We start from the raw sequence: 23,065 nt of genomic DNA on the forward strand, positions 1-23,065 counted from the left end.
TTAAAGTGTCTATTCAAGTGTACTTTCTGTGTGATATTCCCACTGTGTCTGTTGTGAACATGAGACAGGAGCAGTTAAACAGTGTTGAGCTGCTGTTGATGGTTTAGTAGTCTGGGTCAATCTGGAAGTTCTGGCAGCTACCTCCCAGCCCATGGTGTGGTGCCCACACCATGTGGTGCATGCAGTAGCTCAGTTAGGCCCAACCTGGGCCCAACTCAGCAGGGACATGAAGGAACCTGATGCTTGTGAAGGTGTCCCCACTTGGACACTGTGCCCAACAGCCTAGCTACAGGGGAGGGGAGGGGCAGCAAGATGCTATCTGCAAGTGGTAGAATGTGGGGGCACCAGTCTCACAGGTGGCATTGACCTATATTCCAACCCTGTACATGGGAGAATGAAAATGCCACCAACAGAAATTGAGAATGCAGAAGAAAGGATGGGGGCAAGGAGCGGTAAGAAAAAGATGGACATGGACACTGATCAGGAGGTGTCAGTAAGCTATGCACAAGGAGACAATAGTAATTTGGAAGGTGCCTGTACCTCCTGAGAGGGGCTGGACATTTAACGATGCCATGTGATAATTATGGAGGTGACCCATGACATCTCTGTTTAGAGATGTCTGTGAAGAGAGGTGGGGAAAGGAAAGAGAACTTTAGTTTGAAAAAGAGGAGATGGAGGAAGCCACCAAGTAAACTAGAAAGTCTGCCCAGAATAAAGAGCCAGGACGGTTCAGCTCTCCAAACAAGAGCTTAACAGCATGCCACAGAAATTGACCGGCTCATTCTAGGAGAAAGCACACACATATAAAAGTTGAGATGGTGATTTCCAGAGTCTCTGGAAGGGGGAACACCATCAGAGACCCTGTTGCTGTGTGGCAAGAGGTACTGTGACTCCCTGCCTCCCATTCGCTGTGGAGGCAACATGGCTCTCACATTGTGGCCACTGCTGCTGAAGGACCTCAATCTGGAAATCAGCATTTCAGTCAGTGAGCTGTGTCCATGGGTCAGCAAGTCCTGATTCAAAGTCTGGGGCCAGGAGTATCTGAGGGGCAGTGTTTAGGTATTAGGACTGCATCCCAGCAGCAAAGGAGTCTGGGAAATGTCTAGCATCCCACTTTGTACACAGGGAGGACTCATGAAGAGGATGGAGCGGACCAGGTTTGTGTTGAGAGAGAGGCTGGGGAAGGCATCATACAGACAAATGAGAAGAGACAGCCGGTGGAGGAAGTACCCATGGTAGAAGCAGGTAGAAGTGAGCGTGGAGCCCATGATTTGGAAAGAACAGTTTCTTCTCAGAAGAAAGGAGAGTGAGGTTGAGGAAGCTCTTGGAAGATGGTCTTGTAGCCAAGGGTGGAAGCACAAGGTTATTGAGACCGGGTGAGGGACAGCTGAGGGCAGGCCAGTGCCTGGGGCATAGGGCAGAAGGCTCCTGGAAGTGGGAAGTGAGGAACATTCATCAGAGGCTGGGCACCTGGGCAGCTCCTGTCTTGTGAGGCTGCCCACTGCATCACTATTAGACTTGTAGCAATATCTGTTCTTTTCCTAGTCTCTCTAGGGAGTCCAGCTTCAGACCTTCCTTCCAGGGCTGCCTCCCATGGAAGGCTCCCTCTACCAAAGTCCAGGGATAGTTTGTTCTCTTTTGACCATGCCAGGGCCTTGAGACACCTGGCCTCTTGGTGTCTCTGACCATTTTTCACCCACTCCATTTCTACTGTGAGTCACTTAGGGCATTTGCTTAAGAACCCGATTCCAAGTCAGTAACATTTGTAACAGTTACATCTTGTCATCTCGGCTCCTGGTTCTAATTCTACCTGCAGAACAAACTGCGGTCCATCCACATTGGGCAATCTCAGTGCTGTGCAAACAGGGGAATTTTTACAGGCAGGTTCACCTCCCCTAATAAAAATGCTGCTTATGATTCTACTATTATTAATTTTTTTTGGCAGTACTGGAGTTTGAATTCAAGGTCTTACACTTGTTAGCCAGGTACCCTACCACATTGTTTTAGTTGTTTTCAGGCAGGGTCTTATGTTTTTGCCTGGGGTCAGCCTCCCCATAGCTGGAGTCACAGGGATGGGCCACCATGCCCAACTCATTTGTTTTTTATGAGTTTGGGTCATTACATTGTTTGGGTCATTACTCCCCTCTACCCCTCCCCACCCCCTCACTCTCTCCCCCATCCCCCCTCACTTCCAGGCAGAATCTGTTCTGCCCTTATCTCTAATTTTGTTGGAGAGAAAACAAAAGCAATAATAAGAGAAACAAAAGCATTTTTGATAATTGAGGTAAGGGTAATTATACATAGAGATTCCTAGAATTGCTTCCATGTACCAATGTGTTAGATCCCAAGTTAATTCATCTCTTACTGACCTTTTCACTAGTTCCTGATCCCTTTCTCATGTTGAGCTCTGTTACTTTAAGGTTCCTTTATTTGTTCCTCTATAGTAGGGACATCAAATACTTTCATGTTTTGGGTTTCTTACCTATCCCCATATTTCCCATGAGTGCTCACCCCTTATCATATTACCCAAATCCAACTACATTGCTGTACTTGCTCTAGATCTAAAGTCCACATATGAGGGAGAACATATGATTTTTGGTCTTCTGAGCCTGGCTAACCTCGCTCAGAATGATGTTCTCCAGTTCCATCCATTTACTTGTGAATGATAAGATTTCATCCTTCTTCATGGCTGAGTAAAATTCCATTGTGTATAAATACCACATTTTCTTAATCCATTCATCAGTATTGGGGCATCTTGGCTGTCTCCATATCTTGGCTATTGTGAATAGCCCTGCAATAAACATGGGTGTGCAGGTACCTCTGGAGTAACCTGTGTCACATTCCTTTCAGTATATCCCCAAGAGTGGGATTGCTGGATCATATGGCAGATTTATGTTTAGATTCTTAAGAAGCCTCCAAATTTTTTTCCAGAGTGATTGCACCAGCTTGCATTCCCACCAGCAGTGTAAGAGGGTTCCTTTTCCCCACATCCTCCACAACATCTGTTGTTAGTACTGTTTGTGATGATGGCTACTCTAACAGGTGAGGTGGAATCTTAGTGTGGTTTTGATTTGCATTTCCTTTATGGCTAGAGATGGTGAGCATTTTGTCATGTTTTTTTGGTCATTTGAGTTTCTTCTTTTGAGAAAGTTCTGCTTAGTTCAGATGCCCATTTCTTTATTGGTTCATTGATTTTAGAGGAGTTTAGTTTTTTGAGTTCCTTGTATATTCTGGTTATCAGTCCTTTGTCTGATGTATAGCTGGCAAATATTTTCTCCCACTCCGTGGATGGTTGCTTCAGTTTAGAGACCATTTCTTTTGTTGTGCAGAAGCTTTTTAGTTTTATGAGGTCCCATTTGTCCATACTTTCTCTTAGTTGTTGAGCTGCTGAGGTTCCATTGAGAAAGTCCTTGCCTATACTTGTTACTTCCAGGGTGTTTCCTACTTTTTCCTGTATCAACTTCAGAGTTTCAGGTCTGATACTAAGATCCATGATCCATTTTGAATGCCCAACTCATTGAGATGGACCTCTTGAAAACTTTCCACCTGGGTTGTCCTCAAACCAGAATTCTCCCAATCTCTGCCTTCTGAGCAGTAGGATATGTGAGCCATCTTTCCAGCCTATATTATATTTCTTAACAGCTTTGTCCCACTCATAGTCAACTACATCCTAGAGTGCCCCTTCTCCCAAAGTGCTCCCGAAGGAGGTCTTTCTCATCCTTGTTATTTAAATACAAAGATAAATACATACAGGGGCATATGGGCATATGTTATTTTGTCTGCTCACTAGTTCTCTGTTCCAACTGGGTCATCCTAGCCCCATACAAGGATAGGGGTATGACCTGGGCTTGGCCAGTCATTTCTCCTCATGCACCTGCGGTGCCGAATGTGACTGAAGAATTTTTCTTTGTAATTTGACTGTCCAGATGTCCTCAGCTAAGACAACATAAGTTTGGGGCCACTAGTGGCTGTTTCTCCAGCCATGAGATAGAAATTCAGTTCCAGTCAGAGAAGAGGGTAGTCATTAGTGGGAGAGCAGAACTCAGAGCAGAATAAAGTCCTCATGACATTTACTGAAACCTTGGCTCTAGCTCTGCCTGAGCCAATAAGTATTTGTTATGGTTTGGACCTTAACTATTCCCCAGAGGCTTAGGTGTGGAAGGCTCCAAGGCAGCAGTGTTCAGAGGTGGGGCCTTTGGGAACTAATTGTATCATGAGGACTCTAGCCTCCTGAATGGGTTAATCCAGTGATGGCTTCATAGCTTAATGGGCCATTGGGAGGTGGTGGAAACTTGAGGAAATAAGACGGGGTTGGAGGAGATGGGTCACTGGAGGTATACCCTTAAAGGGTATGTTTTGTCCTCAGCTTCTTCCTCTCTTTTGTCACTATCAAGTGGATAAGTCTAGACATAATACACCTTTAAAACTTGGAATGAAAGTAATATATTTTTCGTTTGTGTTTTGAGATAGAGCCTCACTATGTACCCTGAGCTGGCCTCAAACTCAAGCTCTTCCTACCTCAGCCTTTGAGGGCTGGGAAAAACATATTTTAATTATGAGAATAAGGACAAGTGAAAAGGAAAAAAAAAAAAAACCCAAATCATTCCAAATTCTATTTTTAGTTATACTAAAACTTGTATCACAATAAATATTCTTTTTTTGTGCCTATGTGTATGTGTGTTGTAAAATATGGTCCTCTGGTTCCTCTGTCCAGCATGTGGCAGTGTGCAATGTGAGCTTGCTATTCCTTTGATGCAGACATGCAGTTTATATCTCCCTTCCTGGAATCCTCACCTAGAGAGTTATTTGAGCATTAGAGCATGAGAGTGTATTTCCATGATCTTCAGAGGCTAGGTTAGCCTTCTGGACATGACCAAGGCAGCCAGGCCAGGCAGTTGCACTGTGCTGACAGCACAGTCACCTTCCAGCCCAGACTCCTCCAGCAGGAGGCAATGTGCAGGGACTGCCCAGCTCATCCTCAGGGTCAGAGAAGTCATAACTGTTAGTTGCCTTAAACTATGGTTCCTTTCCCCCAGTCATGCTGGGATTCAGACACAGGGCCTTGAACTTGCTAGGCAGGCTCTCTACCTACTTTGTTGTTTTGAGATGACAGGGTCCCCTAGCTAACCCAGGTGGCCTGGTGCAGGCAGCACCACCATTGCCAGCTTAAACCACTAAGTTTTGCAGTGAACATAGAGACAGACGGTGCCCTGATTTCTAATGTAACAGTACATCACCATTTCTTCCATGCTGTTATTTATTTATTTATTTGGGTTGTTAGCACCAGAAACCAACTGGCCCAGCTTAAAACAGGAATGATTCTAGAGGTTTGTCAAGGGGGCAGAATGTAAAGCTATGCAGGGTGTGGGGGTGGTGCATCTGACCTCTGTGGGAACTCCGCAGTGGCAGATCATGGTGTTTCTGTGCAAATGACTTCTGGATTAGTGACTTCAGGTTCTTAGGACAGACAGCTAGACGTCCCACTTGGACCACAGTGCCTACCTCAGGGTCTTTTCCTAGGACAGGGTTGAGACAGGATTCAACACGAGGAAAAGGTAGGTGAAGCACTGGAAGCCCAGTGTGGACGCTGGAATGGGATAACTCATTCGTGGCCTGGGCCTGGTTTTTAATCTGCCATTTATTTATTTTTGCGGCACTGGGGCTTCAACTCAGGGCCTTCACCTTGAGCCATTCCACCAGCCCTTTTTTTTTTTTTAATTGTTTTATTATTCATATGTGCATACAAGGCTTGGGTCATTTCTCCCCCCTGCCCCCACCCCCTCCCTTACCACCCACTCCGCCCCCTCCCTCTCCCTCCCACCCCCTCGCTACCCAGCAGAAACTATTTTGCCCTTATCTCTAATTTTGTTGAAGAGAGAGTATAGGCAATAATAGGAAGGAACAAGTGTTCCTCCACCAGCTCTTTTTTGTGAAGGGTTTTCGAGATAGGGCCTCGCGAACTATTTGCCCCGGCTGGCTTCGAACCGCGGTTCTCCTGCTCTCTGCCTCCTGAGTAGCTAGGATTACGCGCTCGGCTAACCTACCAATTCTGTTTTGATTTTCCAGGATGCCTTTCCTTTTAGTTATCTGCAGCGACTGTATCAACGCTCCTTTGTATAAAAGGGGAGGAATTTGTGTGCAGCCGCTGTTGAAACTGTAACAGGGCAACATTGTATTTTTGTTGCAAACGCGTCCCTGAGCGGATTGCATAGTTGCATAGTTCTAATCAACGTTTTAAAAACGTTGGCGTGTAGGAAGAAAGAGCTTGATAAGGAAAAAAGTCTGAAGGCCAGAGTAACAGGTGTGAACAGAGAGGAAAAACCCGCGACGGAGACTTTGGAGACTCGCCCTGGGGGCCGATCGCTCCCTGGTAGCACAGGGTACATTTCCAAACTCCTGCGGAAGGCTGCCAGAGGCGCCTGCTGGGACATAGGCGCGCTCGCTGCTCGGCCGGTGGCCCCGGTCCTGGGCCTGTGCCAGCACCGGGCGCGCTGCTCGCAGGCGGCGCCCAGGCGAGGGCGGGGGCCTGGCGGGCGCGCGGGGAGGTGTCTCCTCCGGCTGGGGCGGCGCCTTCGCCTCCGGCTGTCGCAGGAGCGCGGCCGCCGTGCATCGGCGACATCTTGTCGGGAGACGCGCTGGGGCCGCCAGCCGCGCTTCTGCTGCAGCCAGAGCTGAGGTGACAGCCGGGTCCGCAGGGACGAGAACGCAGGGCCGCGGAGGAGGTAAGGCCGCCGGCCGCTCGCGTGCGCTGGAAACCTGGGCCCAGCCCCCGTCCAACCCCCGCCTCCCGCAGCCCTCACCTCTGCCCTGCGGAGCCGCCCCCGGGTGGCCAGCGCCCGGTCCCCCTCCGTGCAGTCTGGATCCCCGCCCTCCCTACCCGGACCCCGAGGGCGACAGCAACGCCTCCGCCGGGCCGGGCCCGCCCCGCCCGGGACTCCGCCTCCCACCCCTCCTCTTTCCCGGGTCTCCCCCCGCCCCCGCCCCGCCCCCGCCCCCCGCCCGGGCGGGGCTCCGGGTTTGAACGGCGCGGCGGGCCGGGCCTCTGTGTCGCGTTGGCTCCGCAGGCGGCGGCGCGCGGCACCATGTCCCCGGGCAGCGGGGTGAAGAGCGAGTACATGAAGCGCTACCGGGAGCCGCGCTGGGACGAGTACGCGCCGTGCTACCGCGAGCTGCTGCGTTACCGCCTGGGCCGCCGGCTGCTGGAGCAGGCGCACGCGCCCTGGCTCTGGGACGCCTGGGGCCCGGACGGCGCCTCGGACAGCTCGGCCTCGTCCAGCCCCGCGCCCCGGTGCGCGTCCGCCGAGCCCGCGGAGCCCGCGGAGCCCTCGGCGCCCTCGGCGCGGGAGGAACCGGAGCAGCCGGCCGGGGAGCCGAGCGCCGAGCAGCGGGGCTCGGAGGCCGGGGATGCGGAGGCTGGGGACGTGGAGGCCGCGGCCGAGCACGACGCGGCGCTGGCAGGTACTGGCCCGAGCTCCGGGCAGGCGCTTCCTGTTTTGTTTTGGATTTAGACAGAGAACCCGCCTCCCCGGACGCAAGTGAGAAGGGGCTGGCTCCGCCTCCGCCCTCCCAGCCTGTATTGCCTTAGTTAGGGGGCTCTTGATGGAGTCCGCGGTGACCTCCAAGCGCCCCTGGGCTGGGGTCTTTCCTTACCCCCGATGGCTGGCTTGGTGAGGCCCCCGATCTCCCATTTGTTTATTTCTTTAAGTCCCTTTTGATGAGAGGAGCTTTTCATCAAATGTGAGGCCACTGAGCTGACCTCTGTCATAATGGGGCCGTTGTTTTCTGGGTGAGCTCCCTGACCTCGCCGCGCAGTCCCTGAAAAATGGTTTAGGTGTTTGCTGGAGGCCAGCCTCTGTCACCCTGGGTGCCCTCCTGGGCCTGCCGAAGTCCCTCCTGTATTGCCCACCTGCCTTCACCAGGCGCTGCATCTCCTTTCCCGCCCGGGTGTATTGCTGACCTGTGCAGTGAGGCCTGGGAGGGGCTGGGGCCACGTGGGAAGCCTCAGTTTGACCAGGTGGGTGACCTGGTTCTTTCCCGACACCGCGAGGTCTCTGGATCTTAAGAGGATCTAGTGACACAAATTGTAATTTATTGAGAGCTTACACGTTCAGTCACTCAGCAAAGCATATTCATTTTGTCACCTAACGTTCAAAACATTCGTAAGGTATGAAACCGTAATTTTTTTCTCAAAAGAAGTGGAAGCTCAGAATAAATGATCAGATTCCGGGGAGGAGAGGAAATTTCAACTGAGTGCTGTTGCTGTGCCCTCGATTACTGAGCTATTAGCTCAGGCTAGCTGAGCTGCCTCCCAGTCATTGGGTCACTTGTGAATCCCCACTGATTTCTGATGCTTCAGTGACGTTGTTTGAAATTAGAGTGACAGAAGGTGGAGGGGGCAAGGAACATGCCTCCTAGTTATTCCTGTGCAAAGCAAGCTACCAGCTAATTAAGAGGTGTATTTTATCAGGTGGAATGGGCTTTTCTCCTCCCCTTCATCGTTTGTGAAGGGGTTGCCAAATATTTATGTGCAATATGAAAGCAATGTTTATAACATTGTAGCATGTATGGTACCTGCCTTTGCCTATTCAGGTGTGCCCTGAGTTCATGATTATTTTGGTTTCTGTGAAGATTCTGAATCCTCCCAGCAGATTTAGAATTTCTCTGCTAAACATTCTGATTTAGGGGTCAGATTAAAGAAAGGATGCTTCCTGTTTCCAGGACTCACCTTCCCAGGCTCCTACAAGCCAGCCCATGATTCCTGTGTGGAAGATTTCAAATACTAGGGGATGAACACTCTTTTGGAGTGTTACTGTATTGCTTTCACTGCAGCCATTTGTACAGGGAGAAATTTGTAACTCTGTGCAGCTAATTAAAAAAACAGGCCATTCCCCAGTCATACACATAGACCAGCTGCTGGCTTGTTAGATGACTGCTTCCAGCTCTTCTGCCTTTTTCTTTGATCTTTCTTTCTTTCTTTCTTTTTTTTTTTTGCTATGGGGTCTCACTGTGTTGTCCCCTACCTCAGGCTCCCGAGTAGCAGGCACTATAGGTGCACACCATGTCAGGCTGGTATTTTTCTGTATCCCCAAGTAACATGGCTTTTATTGACAGTTTTTAACATTATCTCCTAACCCCATACACATGTATGGTCTCCACCTTCTCAGTAGTCATCATGTGGTCTGTTAGATTCACAATATTTATAATATTGAGCCCATGGAAATTGTTGCTCAAAATGTACCATATTGCTTCTCACAATTCCTTCTTTCTTTCACCACAAACATAGACAGTGTATTGCATTCATCTTAATTCATCCCTCGGGGCCTCCGCCCTACTTCTGTACCTGCTGCTCTGGCCACCTGCTTGGTGCCTTGGCCATTGCTGCAAGCACATCTGCCTTCTCTTTGGTGGGAGTCGCTGCTGTGTGGCTGTCCTGTCATTTTTTCTCTTGATTTACTCCCCCTCCCCACAGTGGAGCTCACCTTCCAGCTGCTTAAAGGATGAGCAAGAGGCTGAATTTCTGATATTTTTGCCAAAAGGTACTTTTATTTTGTCTTCACAGTTGGTGAGTTTGAGGCTGGGCATGGAATTCTGGTTCATAGTAACTGTCTGTCTGTAAAACATCTGGCGGCACTGCTCCACTGCACCTGACCTCTGGTTCTTGGTCCTTTGTAGCTAATGTGCCCCCTCAGGGGCTGTTAGCGTCTTTGCTTTGTCCTGAAAGTCTGAAATTGATCTAGGTTGGTTTTCCTCCATTGCGCTGGACACTTGGTGGGTCCTTGCGGTCAAACTCATGTTCTTAATTCTGGGAAGTTTTCTTCAGTTGTATGCTCATTTCTATAGTTTTTCTTTTTCCTCTCTCTCTCTCTCTTTTGTTGTGCTTGGGATTGAACCCAGGTCCTCACATATGCTAGTCAATACTGTACCATTGAGCCATACTCCCAGAACATCCTCTCTTTTATAAGTTTAAAAAACACAATTATATATTTCTTCTTGGCCTTTGGCTAAGATCAAGTGTAGCATCTGTTCTTATCAGTTTAATATCTGATATGTCCTCTATCCAAGGACAATATATGAAATGGATTTTTGGAGCAGGAAAATGGAATAAGAGCTTGTTCTGTCCTCTCCATGCATCAATCTGGTATTGCAGTACTTTCAGGAATGGTGCAACCCCTCCTAAAGAAAAACTATACATGTATACAGGGTAGCATGTGATGGTTCCGTAGATGCATGCATTGTATAATGTTTAAATCAGGTAAGCTATATATATCTTTTTGAAGGTTTATCATTTCTTTGTGGTGAGAACATTCAAAATCCTTTTCTTCTAGCTTTTTGAAGAATGCATTATCATTATCTATAGACACTCTGCTGTACAATAACACACAGAATTTCTTGCTCCTATCTGGCCATAACTCAGTACCATGGCCCAGCCTTTCCCCATCCTTCCCTCCCCCTGCTCACCCAGTCTCTGGTGACCACCCTACTGTCAGCATGTATGAGGTCAACTTTTTAATTTTTTAATTTATTAGCATACTATAGTTGTATTGGGGGTACATTGTGACATCTTTCTCCCTCATCACCCCCCCGCCCCCGTCAGCTTTTTTAGATCCCACCTATGAATAATGTCATGCAGCATTTGCCTTTCTGTGCTCAGCTTATTTCACCTAACATAATGATCTCTAGTTCTATCCATGCTGTCACATAGGACAGGATTTCCCCCTTGTTTATGGCTGACCAGTTCTCCATTGTTTTTATGTGTCACATTTTCTGTATCCATTCATCCACTGATGGACAGAAGTTGTTTCCATACCTTGACTATTGTGAATAGTGCTACAACAAACATGGGAGGGCAGGTGTCTCTGACTCTCTGATGTATATAAAGATCCAGTAGTGGATTGATAGATCACATGGTAGTTCTGCTTTTCGTTTTTGGGGGAACCCCCATATTGCTGTCCATAATGGCTGTACCAGTTTACGTTCCCACCAACAGTGCATGAGATTTCTGTCTTCACATCCTCACCAGCACTGGTGTCTTTTGTCTTTTTGATAATTGCTCTTTGTCTTTTTGATAATTGCTCTGACTGGAGGGAGGTGATATTTTGGTTTGTGTTTGTATTTCCCTGATGGTTGCATGTGTTGAGCCTCTTTCTGTGTGTGTTTTAAGAAATGTCTGTTTAGGTTAATTGACAGTTTTAAATTGAATTTCTATTTTTTTCACTGAGTTTTTAGAGCTCCTTATGTGTGTTGGATATTAACTCCCAGCAGGTGTAGTTTGTCTTTTCCTTCTGCAGCACTTAGTTGGATGTTGGACTTGTGAGTTTATTCCTTAATTTTCTAAGGGTGTCCTTCTTCTTCTTTTTTTTTTTTAAAGCTCTTGGTTTGTTTTGGGGGACCTGTTTCCCTTTCTTTTTTTCCTCCTTGCCCCTTCCCTTTTTCCTTCCCACTCATCTTTCATCTTTTTACTCCTTTTCCTTTTGCTTATTGAGATAGGGTCTCACTGTGTAGCCCAGACTGGTCTAGAACTCTTGATCCTGAGTGCTGGGATTACAGGAGTGGCCATGAAGTTCAGCTAGTGTCTGGTTCTTCCTTTTTAATTTTTTTTTGTGGTATGGGGTTTGAACTCAGGGCCTCATGCCTTGTAAGGCAGGCACTCTACCACTTGAGCCACTCCACCAGCCCAGTGTCTGGTTCTTGATTCATGTACATAGTGTCTTTTTTTGTTGAGGATATTCTGGGAAGATTTCATTGGTTTGCTTCTCTTTGCTTGTAAGTGTTGCTCGCTAGAGGCTTTTTTCAGTGTGTGATGACTGTTGGCTTCTCGTTCTTATTGAGAGATGGGTAGGAAAAGCTCTTTGGAAGTTTCCTATATGTGTGTGGGAGGTGGGAGGCTTGGTAACTGGGATTCCTTCCCTCCTGTAGGTAACATGCTTTGAAAAATGGTCTAGACTTCCCAAGTTCTTTCTTTATTTTTTTGGTGTTTCGTGCCAGGCCAGCGCTCCAACACTGAGCAGCACCCAGCCCACTTACACTGTCTCCAGTTCCTTATTTCAGCCACATTTCTTTTTAAATTTAAATTTATTATTTTAGCAAGGTTTACATATGAATAATTTTAAACAACTTGTTTAAAATAAAAAAAAGTAACTGTGCTCATTTCCTACCCATGCTCCTTGCTCTGTCTAGCTCTTTCCTTGTCATTTTTTTTGGGGGGGGGGGAGGGGAAGGTAAGTAGCTTTTAGGAGATTCTTTTTATCATAGGTGTCCAAAATTCAGAATTGTGCCCATGTGTGGGCCAGAGCTCTTCACTTTGGAAACTTCTTTCAATTCAATGATATTTCCTAATACTGTTTAAAATAATTTCCTCTGCTTTGTTTGATAATTATTCTTTTTCTTTCTTTCTTTTCTTTTCTTTTTTTTTTTTTTTTTGGTGGTACTGGAGTTTGAACTCAGGGCCTCACACTTGCTGAGCAGGTGCTCTACCACTTGAGCCACTCCATCAGGCCATGGTAATTGTTCTTAGTTGGATGGCATACCTCTTGAATCAAACCTCAATCATTTAATTTTAAAATGTTTTCATATTAGAATTTTTGGTTTTATTTTCAGGGAACTCTCTTAAATTTTATCTTCTAACCATTATATTGAAAAATTTAACTCTTCTACTCTCATTTTAAATTTCTATGATGTCACTGTTTTTGGTCCCTGTTGTTAGTTTTTTTCCTTCAATTTTTGGATTCTTCAATTTTTTTTCCCCCACTACAAAGGGAAAAGTGAGCCATAAATATCCTTTGAAAGATCTCTTAATTCCCTGCCTTCTCATTTTCTGCATATTTTTTATTTCCTTCCATTCTCTCTCCCTCTTTCTTTCTGTCTGTCTCTGTCTCTGTCTCTCCTCTCCCCCCTTCACTTTCCTCTCTGTCTCTCTGTCTGTCTGTCTGTCTGTCTGTCTCTTTCTCTCTGTCCTTCTCTCCCTCCCTCCCTTCCTTCTTTCCTTCCTTCCTAGGCTGCCCTAGAATGCTGGATCCTCCTGCCTCAGTGTCTGAGGAGCTGGATTACAGGTGTGCACCACTATGTCTGACTTTTGTCTTCCTTATTAGGAAATCTATTCAAATGTTTGCTCCTAGCCTGTCTGCTCATGTTTAAGAGTAAGGCCTTAAGTGCTCTCAGGGGCCCATGTGGGGGGATCCCTGCTGGCTGTAATCAGAGAAGCGCTGGCTGTTTCTCTGGGGACTGCAGTTGTTGCTCCCCATGTGTCTTGTGTGCCCTGATGGTGCATCCAATGTCCTCTCCCTCAGGGAGTAAGCCAGGCTGCCCCATGGGAAGGCGGGAAAGGCACTGAGAGCTGTCCATCTTTACCATGAGGTCTCTCATGCTGTTTTCAGAGGTGTCACCAGCTTCCACTATGCCTGGGGTCCAAAGTCCAGGCCCCCTCTGCTTCTCCCTCTCCAGGAAGAGCCAACATGCCTCAATGGGAGGGAGAGGAGCAGCTACAGTAGACTAGAGGAACAACTAAGTGTCCCTTGTGTGTGACAGAGTGACCTGAACTCAGTGGTGAACATCGCACCACCCTTTGCAGTGCCCTGGGTCCTGGGAGCTGAATGCTGGCCACTGGCTGTGGGGACACCTCCTCCCCTTGGCTGGGAGGCCCCAGATTCAGCTGGGTTATTGCTGGACCAACACCTTCACTGCCTGTCTCTGTGCTGCACTCTCAGTGTATGGCTGGCTCCCAGGACAGCGCGTTGAGATGGAGCTGGCCAGAGGTCCCATCACCTTTCTCCCGAGGGTCAGATAACGCCTCTCCCCCCAGCTCGGAAGTTACAGAAGTCCACCCAGGTCCCAGGGTGGAAGAAGTATTGACGCTAATTGTCAGAGGAGGTGCGTGGGTCCACAGAGGGCCTGGGCTGGGGCCTGGCTGGTGTGGACCTTTGGAAAAGTACCCACTGCTCCAGACTTCTAGGAGTCTGTGCCTTGCAGACCCTTCCTAGGGTTCAGCTCTGTCCATTCCAGGCTGCCTGGAATTCCTCTGCCCCAGTAATGCCGGCCCGTGTCCACCTCTTCTCCCCAAACTTTACTGGCTCCTTTTGCATGGTGTCATTGCTTCCCTTGTCCTTGTCCTTGTGGCTTTGTGTCCTTTGCCCTTTGTGGGGTTTGGGAAGGAAGACGCATTTTCAGTGCTTTTTGAACCCGAATGCTCTTATCTTCTTTGTTTTCATTTTTTATTTCTTTTTGATCAGGCTTGCCAGAGATTTGTGAATTTGTTTAGCTTTTTTCTCATACTAACTCTTGGCTGTGTGACTTCTTCTCATATGTTGTCATTAGTTTGTGATCTTTGTTTCCTTTAGTTTTTTGGGGGGCTTCTTTTTACATTAATGCTTTTTGAGATGGATGTTTATCATTGATATTTTTCCTGCCTGTCCTTTTTGACATAGTCATTTTAAAGCTATAAATTTCCCTTTGCTTCAGCTGTATCATACAAGCTTTATCATATAATATTTTATGCAGTTAAACATGCTTTTAATTTTCATTATGGTTTTAAAAAATAGTCGCAGAAAAAGATTGAAGTTTTACATTACATGTGGTATGTGGATAAGGAAACATTTACCTTTAAAGAACTGTATCTCAAAAGCCCACTGCAAGCAAGGTGAGGAAACTTTAGGAACACTCCCAGTAAGTCCCAGTAAGGTCAGAAATAAGAAAGGAATGCCTTCCTTCCCCACTACTTTCAAAACTTTTTTACTTGTGATAAAATCCAGAGCATAAAAGTTACCATGTAACTTTTTAAAGGTGCATTGTTGCTAGCACTAAGTACCTTTGTGTTTTTTGCAACTATATGTTTTGGTTTTGCCCTGTGGTTATTTAGAATTTTTTTGCTATTTTTATTAGCATATATTAATAGTGCAGGGGATTTCATTGTGATAATTCCATAGATGCATACAGTGTACTTTGAGCAAATTCACCTCCTCTAGTATATTCTCTCAGATTTTTTTTTTTCCCTTCTGTACTGGGGTTTGAACTAAGGGCCTCATGTTTACTAGGCAGGCACTCTTCCACTCGAGCCACCCCACCAGCCCTTTTTCATGTTGGTTATTTTTGAGATAGAGTCTTGCACACTTTTTGCCAGGGCTAGCTTCGAACCTCAACTCTCCTTATCTCTGCTTCCTGAGAAGCTAGGATTACAGACGTGAGCCACTGGCACCCAGCCCAGAAATATTTTTAAGTGTTAAAAAAATCTATCTAACTTAATTGTCCTGTGTTAGAGGATGCATTTTATGTATAATTTCAGTTCTGTGAACTGTTAGGATTTGCTTTGTGGCTTTGGATATGGAAAGCCTTGTGTTTCACAGGTGTGAGATGAGATGCCCTTTCTCCAGGGGGTCCCATTATGTCAAGGTTGTTAATTTTGTTCAATTTTTTAAAAATTAGAATGTTCAGTAAGACTTTCTGTGATAATGGGTGTGTTCTGTTTGCACTGTCTTGAATGGTGGCCACTGAACATTTGAATTGTGACTAGTGTAACTAAGGCGCTGAATCTTTCATTTTTTTCCACTTTACTTAGTTTTTAATTCATTGATTGATTGATGGTACCAGAGGTTGAACTTAGGGCTTTGCACTTTCTCTGCAGGTGCTCTACCACTTGAGCCAGATCCCCAGCTTGGTTGTTTTATTTTTGAGACAGGGTTTTACTGTGTAGCCCAGTCTGACTTTGAACTCAAAGGTCCCAGGTGCTGGGATGACAGGTGTGTGCTACCATGCCTGGAACATTTTGTTTACTTTTACTTATGTATAATAGCCACATGTGGTTAGAGGCTATTGTGTTGGGCCTCTAGCCACATTCTAAAGATAACCACTCTAAATCCAGGCTGGATTAATTTTTGTTTGACTGTTATTGAGAGACATTACAGTCTTCCCCCATAACCGGTGGGGGGCACTGCTTTTGTATGTCTGAAAATGTTTTTAAACTTCATTCTTTCAAATAGGATTGTAAAAATACATGCTTACATATAATTGTCATGTGCCAGACGTGATTTTCTAAGAGTTTTATAAATATTAAAATTACATGATGTGTTCTGCCTCTTTTCTTCTGTTTTCCTTCTTTTTTCTCTGGGTGGGGAGAATTTTTGAGTGTGTGTTTCTTGAGTGTAGATGGTAGCACAGCTATCTCATCATCTGTAGATGATAATTTCAGTGTCTCAAGTCTGTTGTTCCAGTTGGCTCTCCCTATTGCTTTCTTTCCTAAATGCTTGGTTATCTTGCGGCACACTGGTAATTGTGATTCTAAAGGAATCATTTGGGGTCTAAGGTCCCAGAGAAGATCTTAGGTTCTAGTGCTGAATGTCTGTGGGCAGTGTTAGTCCCTTGTGTCCCCTCTGGCACCCACAACAGCCTCTCCATCCTCCTTGAGCATACTGACTTCGCTGTGGCCCTCGGCACTATTAATTGCACTTGCTTTTCTGAAACTCTGTCCTCAGCTTCTTTTCTGATATTATTTTTCAACTTTTCTAGCCATCCTTCCTCTGGCCCCTCTTGTGTTCTTCTTTCTCTGCCCCCAGGACTCTGACTGTGCCCTTCTTTCTTCTGGCTCCACATTTCTCCAGGGTGACCCCCCTCTATACCAGGAGCCTCTGCCTCCACCTGCTCCGTGTTCTCCAGTGCTGTCTTCTCTCCTGAACTGCACATCTGTGTCCAGCAGCGGCCTGCTTCATCTGCTGGGCCAAGCACATTCTTCACTTTTGGGGGTCTGTGGATAGCAGGACCATCCACTCAACACATCTGTGGGGACCATGGGGGCCCTCCTGGGCCCCCTAGTGCCCGCACAGTGTCAGTGCATTTGCTCACCTCAGTCTAACCCAGCATTGCTGGGATGTCTGGGGCGGGGGAGGCTTGTTAAAAACTATCCTTGGCTTCCCTCTCCCCCACTGTGCTGAGCAGTGTGTGGTTCACCTGGGCCCAGGTGAGTTTGAATACCTGAGAGTATCAGTGAGCACTGTTCTGATCCTTGTTTATCTGACCACCCTGCTGTCACTGTTTGTTACCCATGGACTGGGGGCTTGTTCTTGCCTGGCCTCTTGGCTCCAGTCTCTGATCAACCCATTCTTCACACCTGTAGTGAGAAGCCTCATTCCTACAATGAAAGTAGGGCCATGTCACTTCTGTTTTAAAATCTGCAGTCATTCTCCATAATTTCCAGAAGAAAATAAAAACTCTCATTTGGCATAACAAGTCTGTTTCTCCCAGGTTACTGCTGGACCCTCATCCTTGACTCTGTGTGCTTGTCTTTTGGAATGGCTTATTGTCCTGCTCCCTCTGTGCCTTTCAATGAGCCATTGCCCCTTCCTGCCATTCTCATCCCTCTTCTCTTCATGGCCAGCACCAGCTGGTCCTTTAAACATGATCATTGTTGCCCTCTCTGGGTCAGACACATGGATAGGGAGAGGAAGATGAGGGAAGTGTCAAAGAGCTGCTCTCATCTTCTCTTCCCCTGAATTGTCACGGCACAGTTCCTGCCCCTCCTCCTCTTACCTTAGCCTGCGGGTCCCTCTTTCCCTTACTACACTGAGGAGAAGAGAAGAAAGAAGAGGAGTGGAGAGGGAGAGGTAGGGACAGAGAACACAGAATGATGCTTGAGCAGTGAGTGGACTCAGGTTCTCAATGAAGTGGAGCCTGGTGTCCTGACCACCCTACACAGCTCCACAGCTGGGCATAAGGTATGGATTTAGACTCCCAGGCTTGGACTGGTTTCCCTGTTCCTTAAGAAATTTAGTAGCAAATGAGATGTTTGGTAGAGTTCAGGCCAGCACTGGAGGCAGAGTGACAGAGGCCTAAATGTTTCCTACAGCCAGGTGCCATCCTGCTTGGACTGCCCACAGGGGTTCACTCTGCAGCAGAGGACTGTGGAACAGGCAGGAGCAGAGTCAGCTGACTGCTGAGGGATGAGAGTCTGTCCTTGGAGGGGACCAGGCTCTTATACAGCAGCAGATCACAGCTGATGGCTGTAGGGATGAGAGTCTGTCCTCAGAGAGGACCAAGCTCTGTAACAGCAGGCAGTACAGTTGTCACAGAGAGCTGAGTTATGCAGCAACTGAAGGAGGAGACAGGGTGACTCACATGGAGCTCTATTCCAAAGCGTGTCTATCAGAAAGGAAGCACAGACTCACACGGCGTTTATGTGAAGTGATACGTTCTGTAAAAAGGTGCGTGTGTTGGGGTGAGGGTTATAAAAAGTAATGAATGGCTGAATCCCAAAGGTAACTGAAGGAAAGTGGAGAGATTTTGGTGGGTGTCCTTCAAATCTTAGGCTTACCCCAGGCCAAGCAGCCACATCCCACACCATTCCCCCATCATCTTCCCTGCTCTGCTGATAGAATTTAGGCCACATAGACTTGAGAGGTCACTTCTGCCCCAACATCTCCTGCTCTTCACACTGGGGGTGCAGAGCAGGACACCCAAGGTAAGAAACTTTGGAGACCACTCCCTGTTGTGACAAGGGCCTTTCAGATTAAGGTACCCACTTGGCTCTTGGGAGGAGCAGGTCAGGTGCATTTCTGAAATCATGGAGTATCAAAAAGAAAGTCCTGGAACTGTATGTAGCTGAATACCTTAAAAACTACCTTCAGAGCTACCCCTGGATGACAAACCCAAGTCTCTTCCTAGAGCTGAGGGTTAGAGTGGCTGGACTTACCTTGGGACTGTGGAGGAAGCCCCTGTGGCCGGGTGCCTTGCACATGTCATTGAGATGATAAATCTGGAAGATAGTGGCCATGGTTGCTTTGGAATCGGCATGGTCTGGGGTTGGCATCAACAACAGAAATGGTTTGAACATTACTACGCAAATGTGTTTCTGATTTAAGTGAAATGTGGGGGCTGAGCCATTGGTAAAAATGTTTCTGACTTGATGAAGCATTATTATTTTTCATCCAAAACAAAGTAATTGTATGTAAGCTTGATTTTAAACCATTTTCATCTTGTTTTACCCGCTTTTAAAAAGTACTGCCAGTGAAAGAAGTAGAAGAAAAACCCGAACAAGAAACCAGAACAAAAGAGACATCTGACAAGTTACCCGCCAGCCTCAAGCCTCGACAGCAACCAAGTGCCTTATTTGCTAGAGAGAGTAAGAAAGCAGTCAGAAGTCCCCAAAGATCAGCAAGTCAGATAAAAGAAAACAAGCACCCATTTGCTCTTTATGGCTGGGGAGAGAAACAGATGGATACAGGAAGCCAGAAGACCCACAACGTCTGTGCATCTGCTTCTGTGCATGAGGTGCGCTGGCCCTTCTGTTGCTTCCCCTTGGACATGGCGAGTCCACCCATGTATTGTCACTGGGCATCGCTCCTGCATCCATGGATGGTGTGGACCATGGGAGTCTTGGGGTGTGAGGGCCAGAACTGGAACTCTGGTTCCCAGCAAGAAGTTCCATAATCATGTGGGAGGAGGGCAAGGGCCAGGGACAGCAGTTAGCTGGTGTGGACAATGAGCTGGGGTAGAGGTGGATGCTGTCACAATTCTTGAGTTCCTGGGGCTCAGCGGTGCAGAGGAGGAGCACAGTGGGCTCAGGCTGCCTGTTTGGATTTGCTGCTGGCCTCTAGGGAGGCCTTAGCTCCCTTTGGCTTTGGTAACCTAGCATCCTTGATGCCTTGATTGTTGGAGGGTCTGTTTGCTTGCCTGACATCTACCAAAGACCTCTTTTGCTCTTCTGATAGAATTCAGCAGTTTCCCATTTGTCCACAACAGATGTGTTTTGCTCCCAGGAGTTTTAGTCCTCTGACTTAGCCTGGGTGTGTCAGTCTGTAAAGAGCTGAGATATTTCTGACGAGAATCCTCATGTGTAACCTTGAAGTAGTTGCGTGTGTTTGCACGCTGTGGTCGCAGCCCAAAGCTACGCATTAGAAGAAGAGAAAGCGCAACTGCAAATTCCCATTCAGCACCAGTCAGTTTCCCTGAGCAGACTCTGGCCGGCAGATGGTGTTATTTGGTGTGAAATTTGAGACAAGGCTGTTGTTAACAAAGGACTCTGATTGATTTAACAGGACTTATCCTGTCTGAGGATAGAGGGTGTACACTCGACATGGCTCAGTGGCTGCTTTACACTGCTCCATGCTTCATGTGGAGCAGTTCCAACAGTTTTCCAGAGTGAACTTTAGAGGCAGATGCAAACTAGTTGCATACCATTTCTGTCTGCAATTTAATTTTGTGCTGCTCAGATTTTCCATTGCTAGTGATGGGGGAGCTGTAGCTTCAGGTGGGAAGAAGCAGGGCTTGGTGTCCTGTGTCAGGTGACCTCAGGGTGGCTTGCTTCCTTGCAGGCAATCTTGAAAATTAGTACAGATACTGAAGTTATTAAACTTTATTTTTGGAGGGGATAAAGGAGAGCGGTGAAAGGGGTGAATTCAAGTGTGATATATTTGATACGTTGTAAGAAGTTTTGTAAATGCCGTAATGTACTTCCAACCCAACACACACACACACACACACACACAAATGTTTAAGATGTAAAGAAATAAGTAAAATAAAAAATAAACTTTGTTTTTGGACTCTCTTTAGATTCATGAATCAGCATTACGAGCCAAGAACAGAAGACAGGTGGAAAAAAGGAAATTGGCTGCCCAGCGGCAGCGAGCTCACTCTGTGGACGTGGAGAAGAACAGGAAGGTGAAGGTCTCTGCAGAGAACCCGTGGGTGACAGAGTACATGCGGTGCTATTCAGCAAGAGCTTAGAGTCAGCTGCTGAAGCCTGACACAGGTTGAAGAAACCACCTGCTTATGCAAGGCTTTTCTTAGGGAGTTTTCAGAAGATTGTTTTATTTTGGTTACTATTGGTCACCTACCTCAGCAGTAGGGCAGACAGTTGAAGCCATAGACATTTGGTTATTTATGAAGACAAGTCCTAAATCTCTGATATTCTTGTAAGAGTTTTGTTTAAAGCATCTTAATCTTTTAAGATACTGACACCAAATGCCTTTAAATGGCTTCAGACACTTCCCATTGACATCCTCCTGTAGTGAAGGCAGAGCCCATTGTTTTCATCCAGTTCTGAGCAAGCTGCATTCCACAGCTCATGGGAGCAGTCCACCTGGAAGCATAGGACTAATTTTTACTTATCTCGGTGTTGTTTTCTTTGCAAAAGAGGATCAAGTAAAAAGTGACTTTCATCACTACAATGGATTTCATGCATAGTGAAACTAGAACTTTGTTAGCTCCTGGAACATTAAACTTAATGTTTCTGTTTCAGCTCACAGCACTTTCATGTGGATCATGATATTTAAGAACTATCTGGGCAGGGCAAGGGTCACTTTCTCTCTAGATTATCATCTAGGCACTTATTTAATAGGTTAAATACATTCCAGTGAGTGCAGTATGGTGTGTGCTTAGAGTAGTGATGTTTCTTTTGAGTCACAGTGTCACATTTTTTAAATTGCAAGATTTCTTTTTAGGACACATGAGGTCCAGGCAGCACTTGTCAGTCTGGCCTTTGGTCCTATACCTTCTGTGGACTTTGCCTCATCTATAGTAGCTGTCAGAGACATTTAGAATCTGAAATTATATTTAATGAGTTAAGTTTGCTTGGCCCCCTGGGGAGAGGGGACCAATAGTAAGAGTCCACTAGAGGTATGACCACCTCCACTTTCTCTGCTTTTTCTTCTACAGCACTTAATAAAGTCTTGATGAGTTTGATATTCATACTTTAGGTTGGTACATTACTGTTTGGTTCCCAGGCAGCACGTCTTACCTACCTTACCATGAAAGGATGGAGGGGCGTGTATAGGCACAGGTGTACTTAAAAATCATGCGGCTTCTTTTTTAGTACATTGCTTTTAGGGCGGGAAAATGGTTGTACATGACTGATGGGCGAATATTAGATAGGCAGTCTTCTCCATCGTCAGAGAGGACTCTCCTAGAAGGATGACTGCTACATTCTTTCGGAGAGATAAGCGGTCCTTTGCCTGTGCCAGCTCTGCTCCTGAAGATGTTGGATGAAGGTCTGGTGTTCGGATGAGAATTTCCTTAATATTTTTACTCTGACTTTGAGGTACAATAGTTTTTAGAACATAAACTGTTTCATTCCACATAAAATTGTCAAGCTGTGTTATAGTTGTATTAAACTTTGAAGATGCATATTGAAGTAACATGTTTTTAAAAAAACTTTAAAGATATTTGCATAGTTTTATATAGTCTCTTTTATGTAGAGAGCTGTCTTAACCATTGAGATGTATATTTAGTAAGAGGAAATCCTACATGTTGTCCAACACAATCTTGCTAGTGCTTCTGGTGAATCTTGGTGTTGACATAATTAAACACTGCAGGTTCCTGAAGATCACATGAACATGGCGGTTGGGACAGTGTAGCTGGTTGTGAGAATTGTTCATGTACAGCTGGACCTTGTAAGCCTGTTCTACCATCCAGTCCAATGTCAGATTGCATCTGACAATATCAGAAAGATGATGTCCTGAGATACCTACTTCCTCCAGACAGCCAGCAGCCAGATGTTTTCTTGCTTAGAAAACAGACCTGCACTAGTGTGTTTACCAGTGAAAACTCCAGATGGAGGTATGCCAACAAGGCAATATTGGCCAATTTTTTCCCCTTCCTTTAAAATACAGGACAATGAACAGGTTTTTAAAAGAGTTTTTAATGTGTTTGAACAATGAATAAACCAGTATGAATTAGTTCTAACTCCCCTCCCATGTCTGAGCCCTTAATGCCTGGGATTTTCTTTCCTTTTTTTAAAGGGTGGCAATTATCTTTTGAGCCTATGAAACTTTTAAAGTTGTAACATAAAATTGTTTTAAGTTCTTGATTAAAATCAATTTGCCATAAAAATGCCTTTTATGTGACTTTTATGTTAAAATTAGTAATAGAATGTTGAGTTAAGAATGTCCAGCACTCTGCTGGATTGAAGTGAATTGGAAGGAATAAGAAGAATGTTTTTTTGTTTTCTAAAACTGCTTGGGTTTGAATTACTTGGTGCATGAAATTTCCCCATGAACTTTCCAAGCAAACCTATACAATTTTAAGGTTAGCCAGAGGTGTAGGGGACTTGGATTTCTTACTTGCTTACAGTGCATTAGTGCTTTCAGGT

At 46.1% G+C, this 23,065-nt stretch overlaps 1 protein-coding gene and 1 non-coding gene across 2 annotated transcripts; both read left to right on the forward strand.

Moving 5' to 3' along the window:
• The first annotated feature begins 6,590 nt into the window (after positions 1–6,590).
• Positions 6,591–22,806, forward strand: LOC109689806 (centriole, cilia and spindle-associated protein). The gene is made up of 4 exons (XM_074056917.1): positions 6,591–6,722; positions 7,065–7,458; positions 18,977–19,248; positions 20,530–22,806. Exons 2-4 carry the CDS (start codon positions 7,083–7,085, stop codon positions 20,701–20,703), a joined length of 822 nt encoding a protein of 273 aa, XP_073913018.1. The 5' UTR covers positions 6,591–6,722; positions 7,065–7,082; the 3' UTR covers positions 20,704–22,806.
• LOC141417599 (U2 spliceosomal RNA) lies at positions 9,983–10,172 on the forward strand. Its single transcript, XR_012442257.1, has one exon. It is a non-coding gene; the product is annotated as a U2 spliceosomal RNA (small nuclear RNA).
• Positions 22,807–23,065: the final 259 nt, after the last annotated feature.

The sequence above is a fragment of the Castor canadensis genome, chromosome 15 (genome assembly GCF_047511655.1).
Source record: "Castor canadensis chromosome 15, mCasCan1.hap1v2, whole genome shotgun sequence".
Taxonomy (NCBI): Eukaryota; Metazoa; Chordata; class Mammalia; order Rodentia; family Castoridae; genus Castor; species Castor canadensis.

Bases quoted from the DNA above. Each gene is read 5' to 3' on its own strand.
- LOC109689806 (XM_074056917.1), top strand. From the start codon at position 7,083: ATGTCCCCGGGCAGCGGGGTGAAGAGCGAGTACATGAAGCGCTACCGG. The intron at 7,459-18,976 runs GTACTGGCCCGA...GCTTTTAAAAAG, and splicing joins GCACGACGCGGCGCTGGCAG to TACTGCCAGTGAAAGAAGTA. The intron at 19,249-20,529 runs GTGCGCTGGCCC...GACTCTCTTTAG, and splicing joins CATCTGCTTCTGTGCATGAG to ATTCATGAATCAGCATTACG.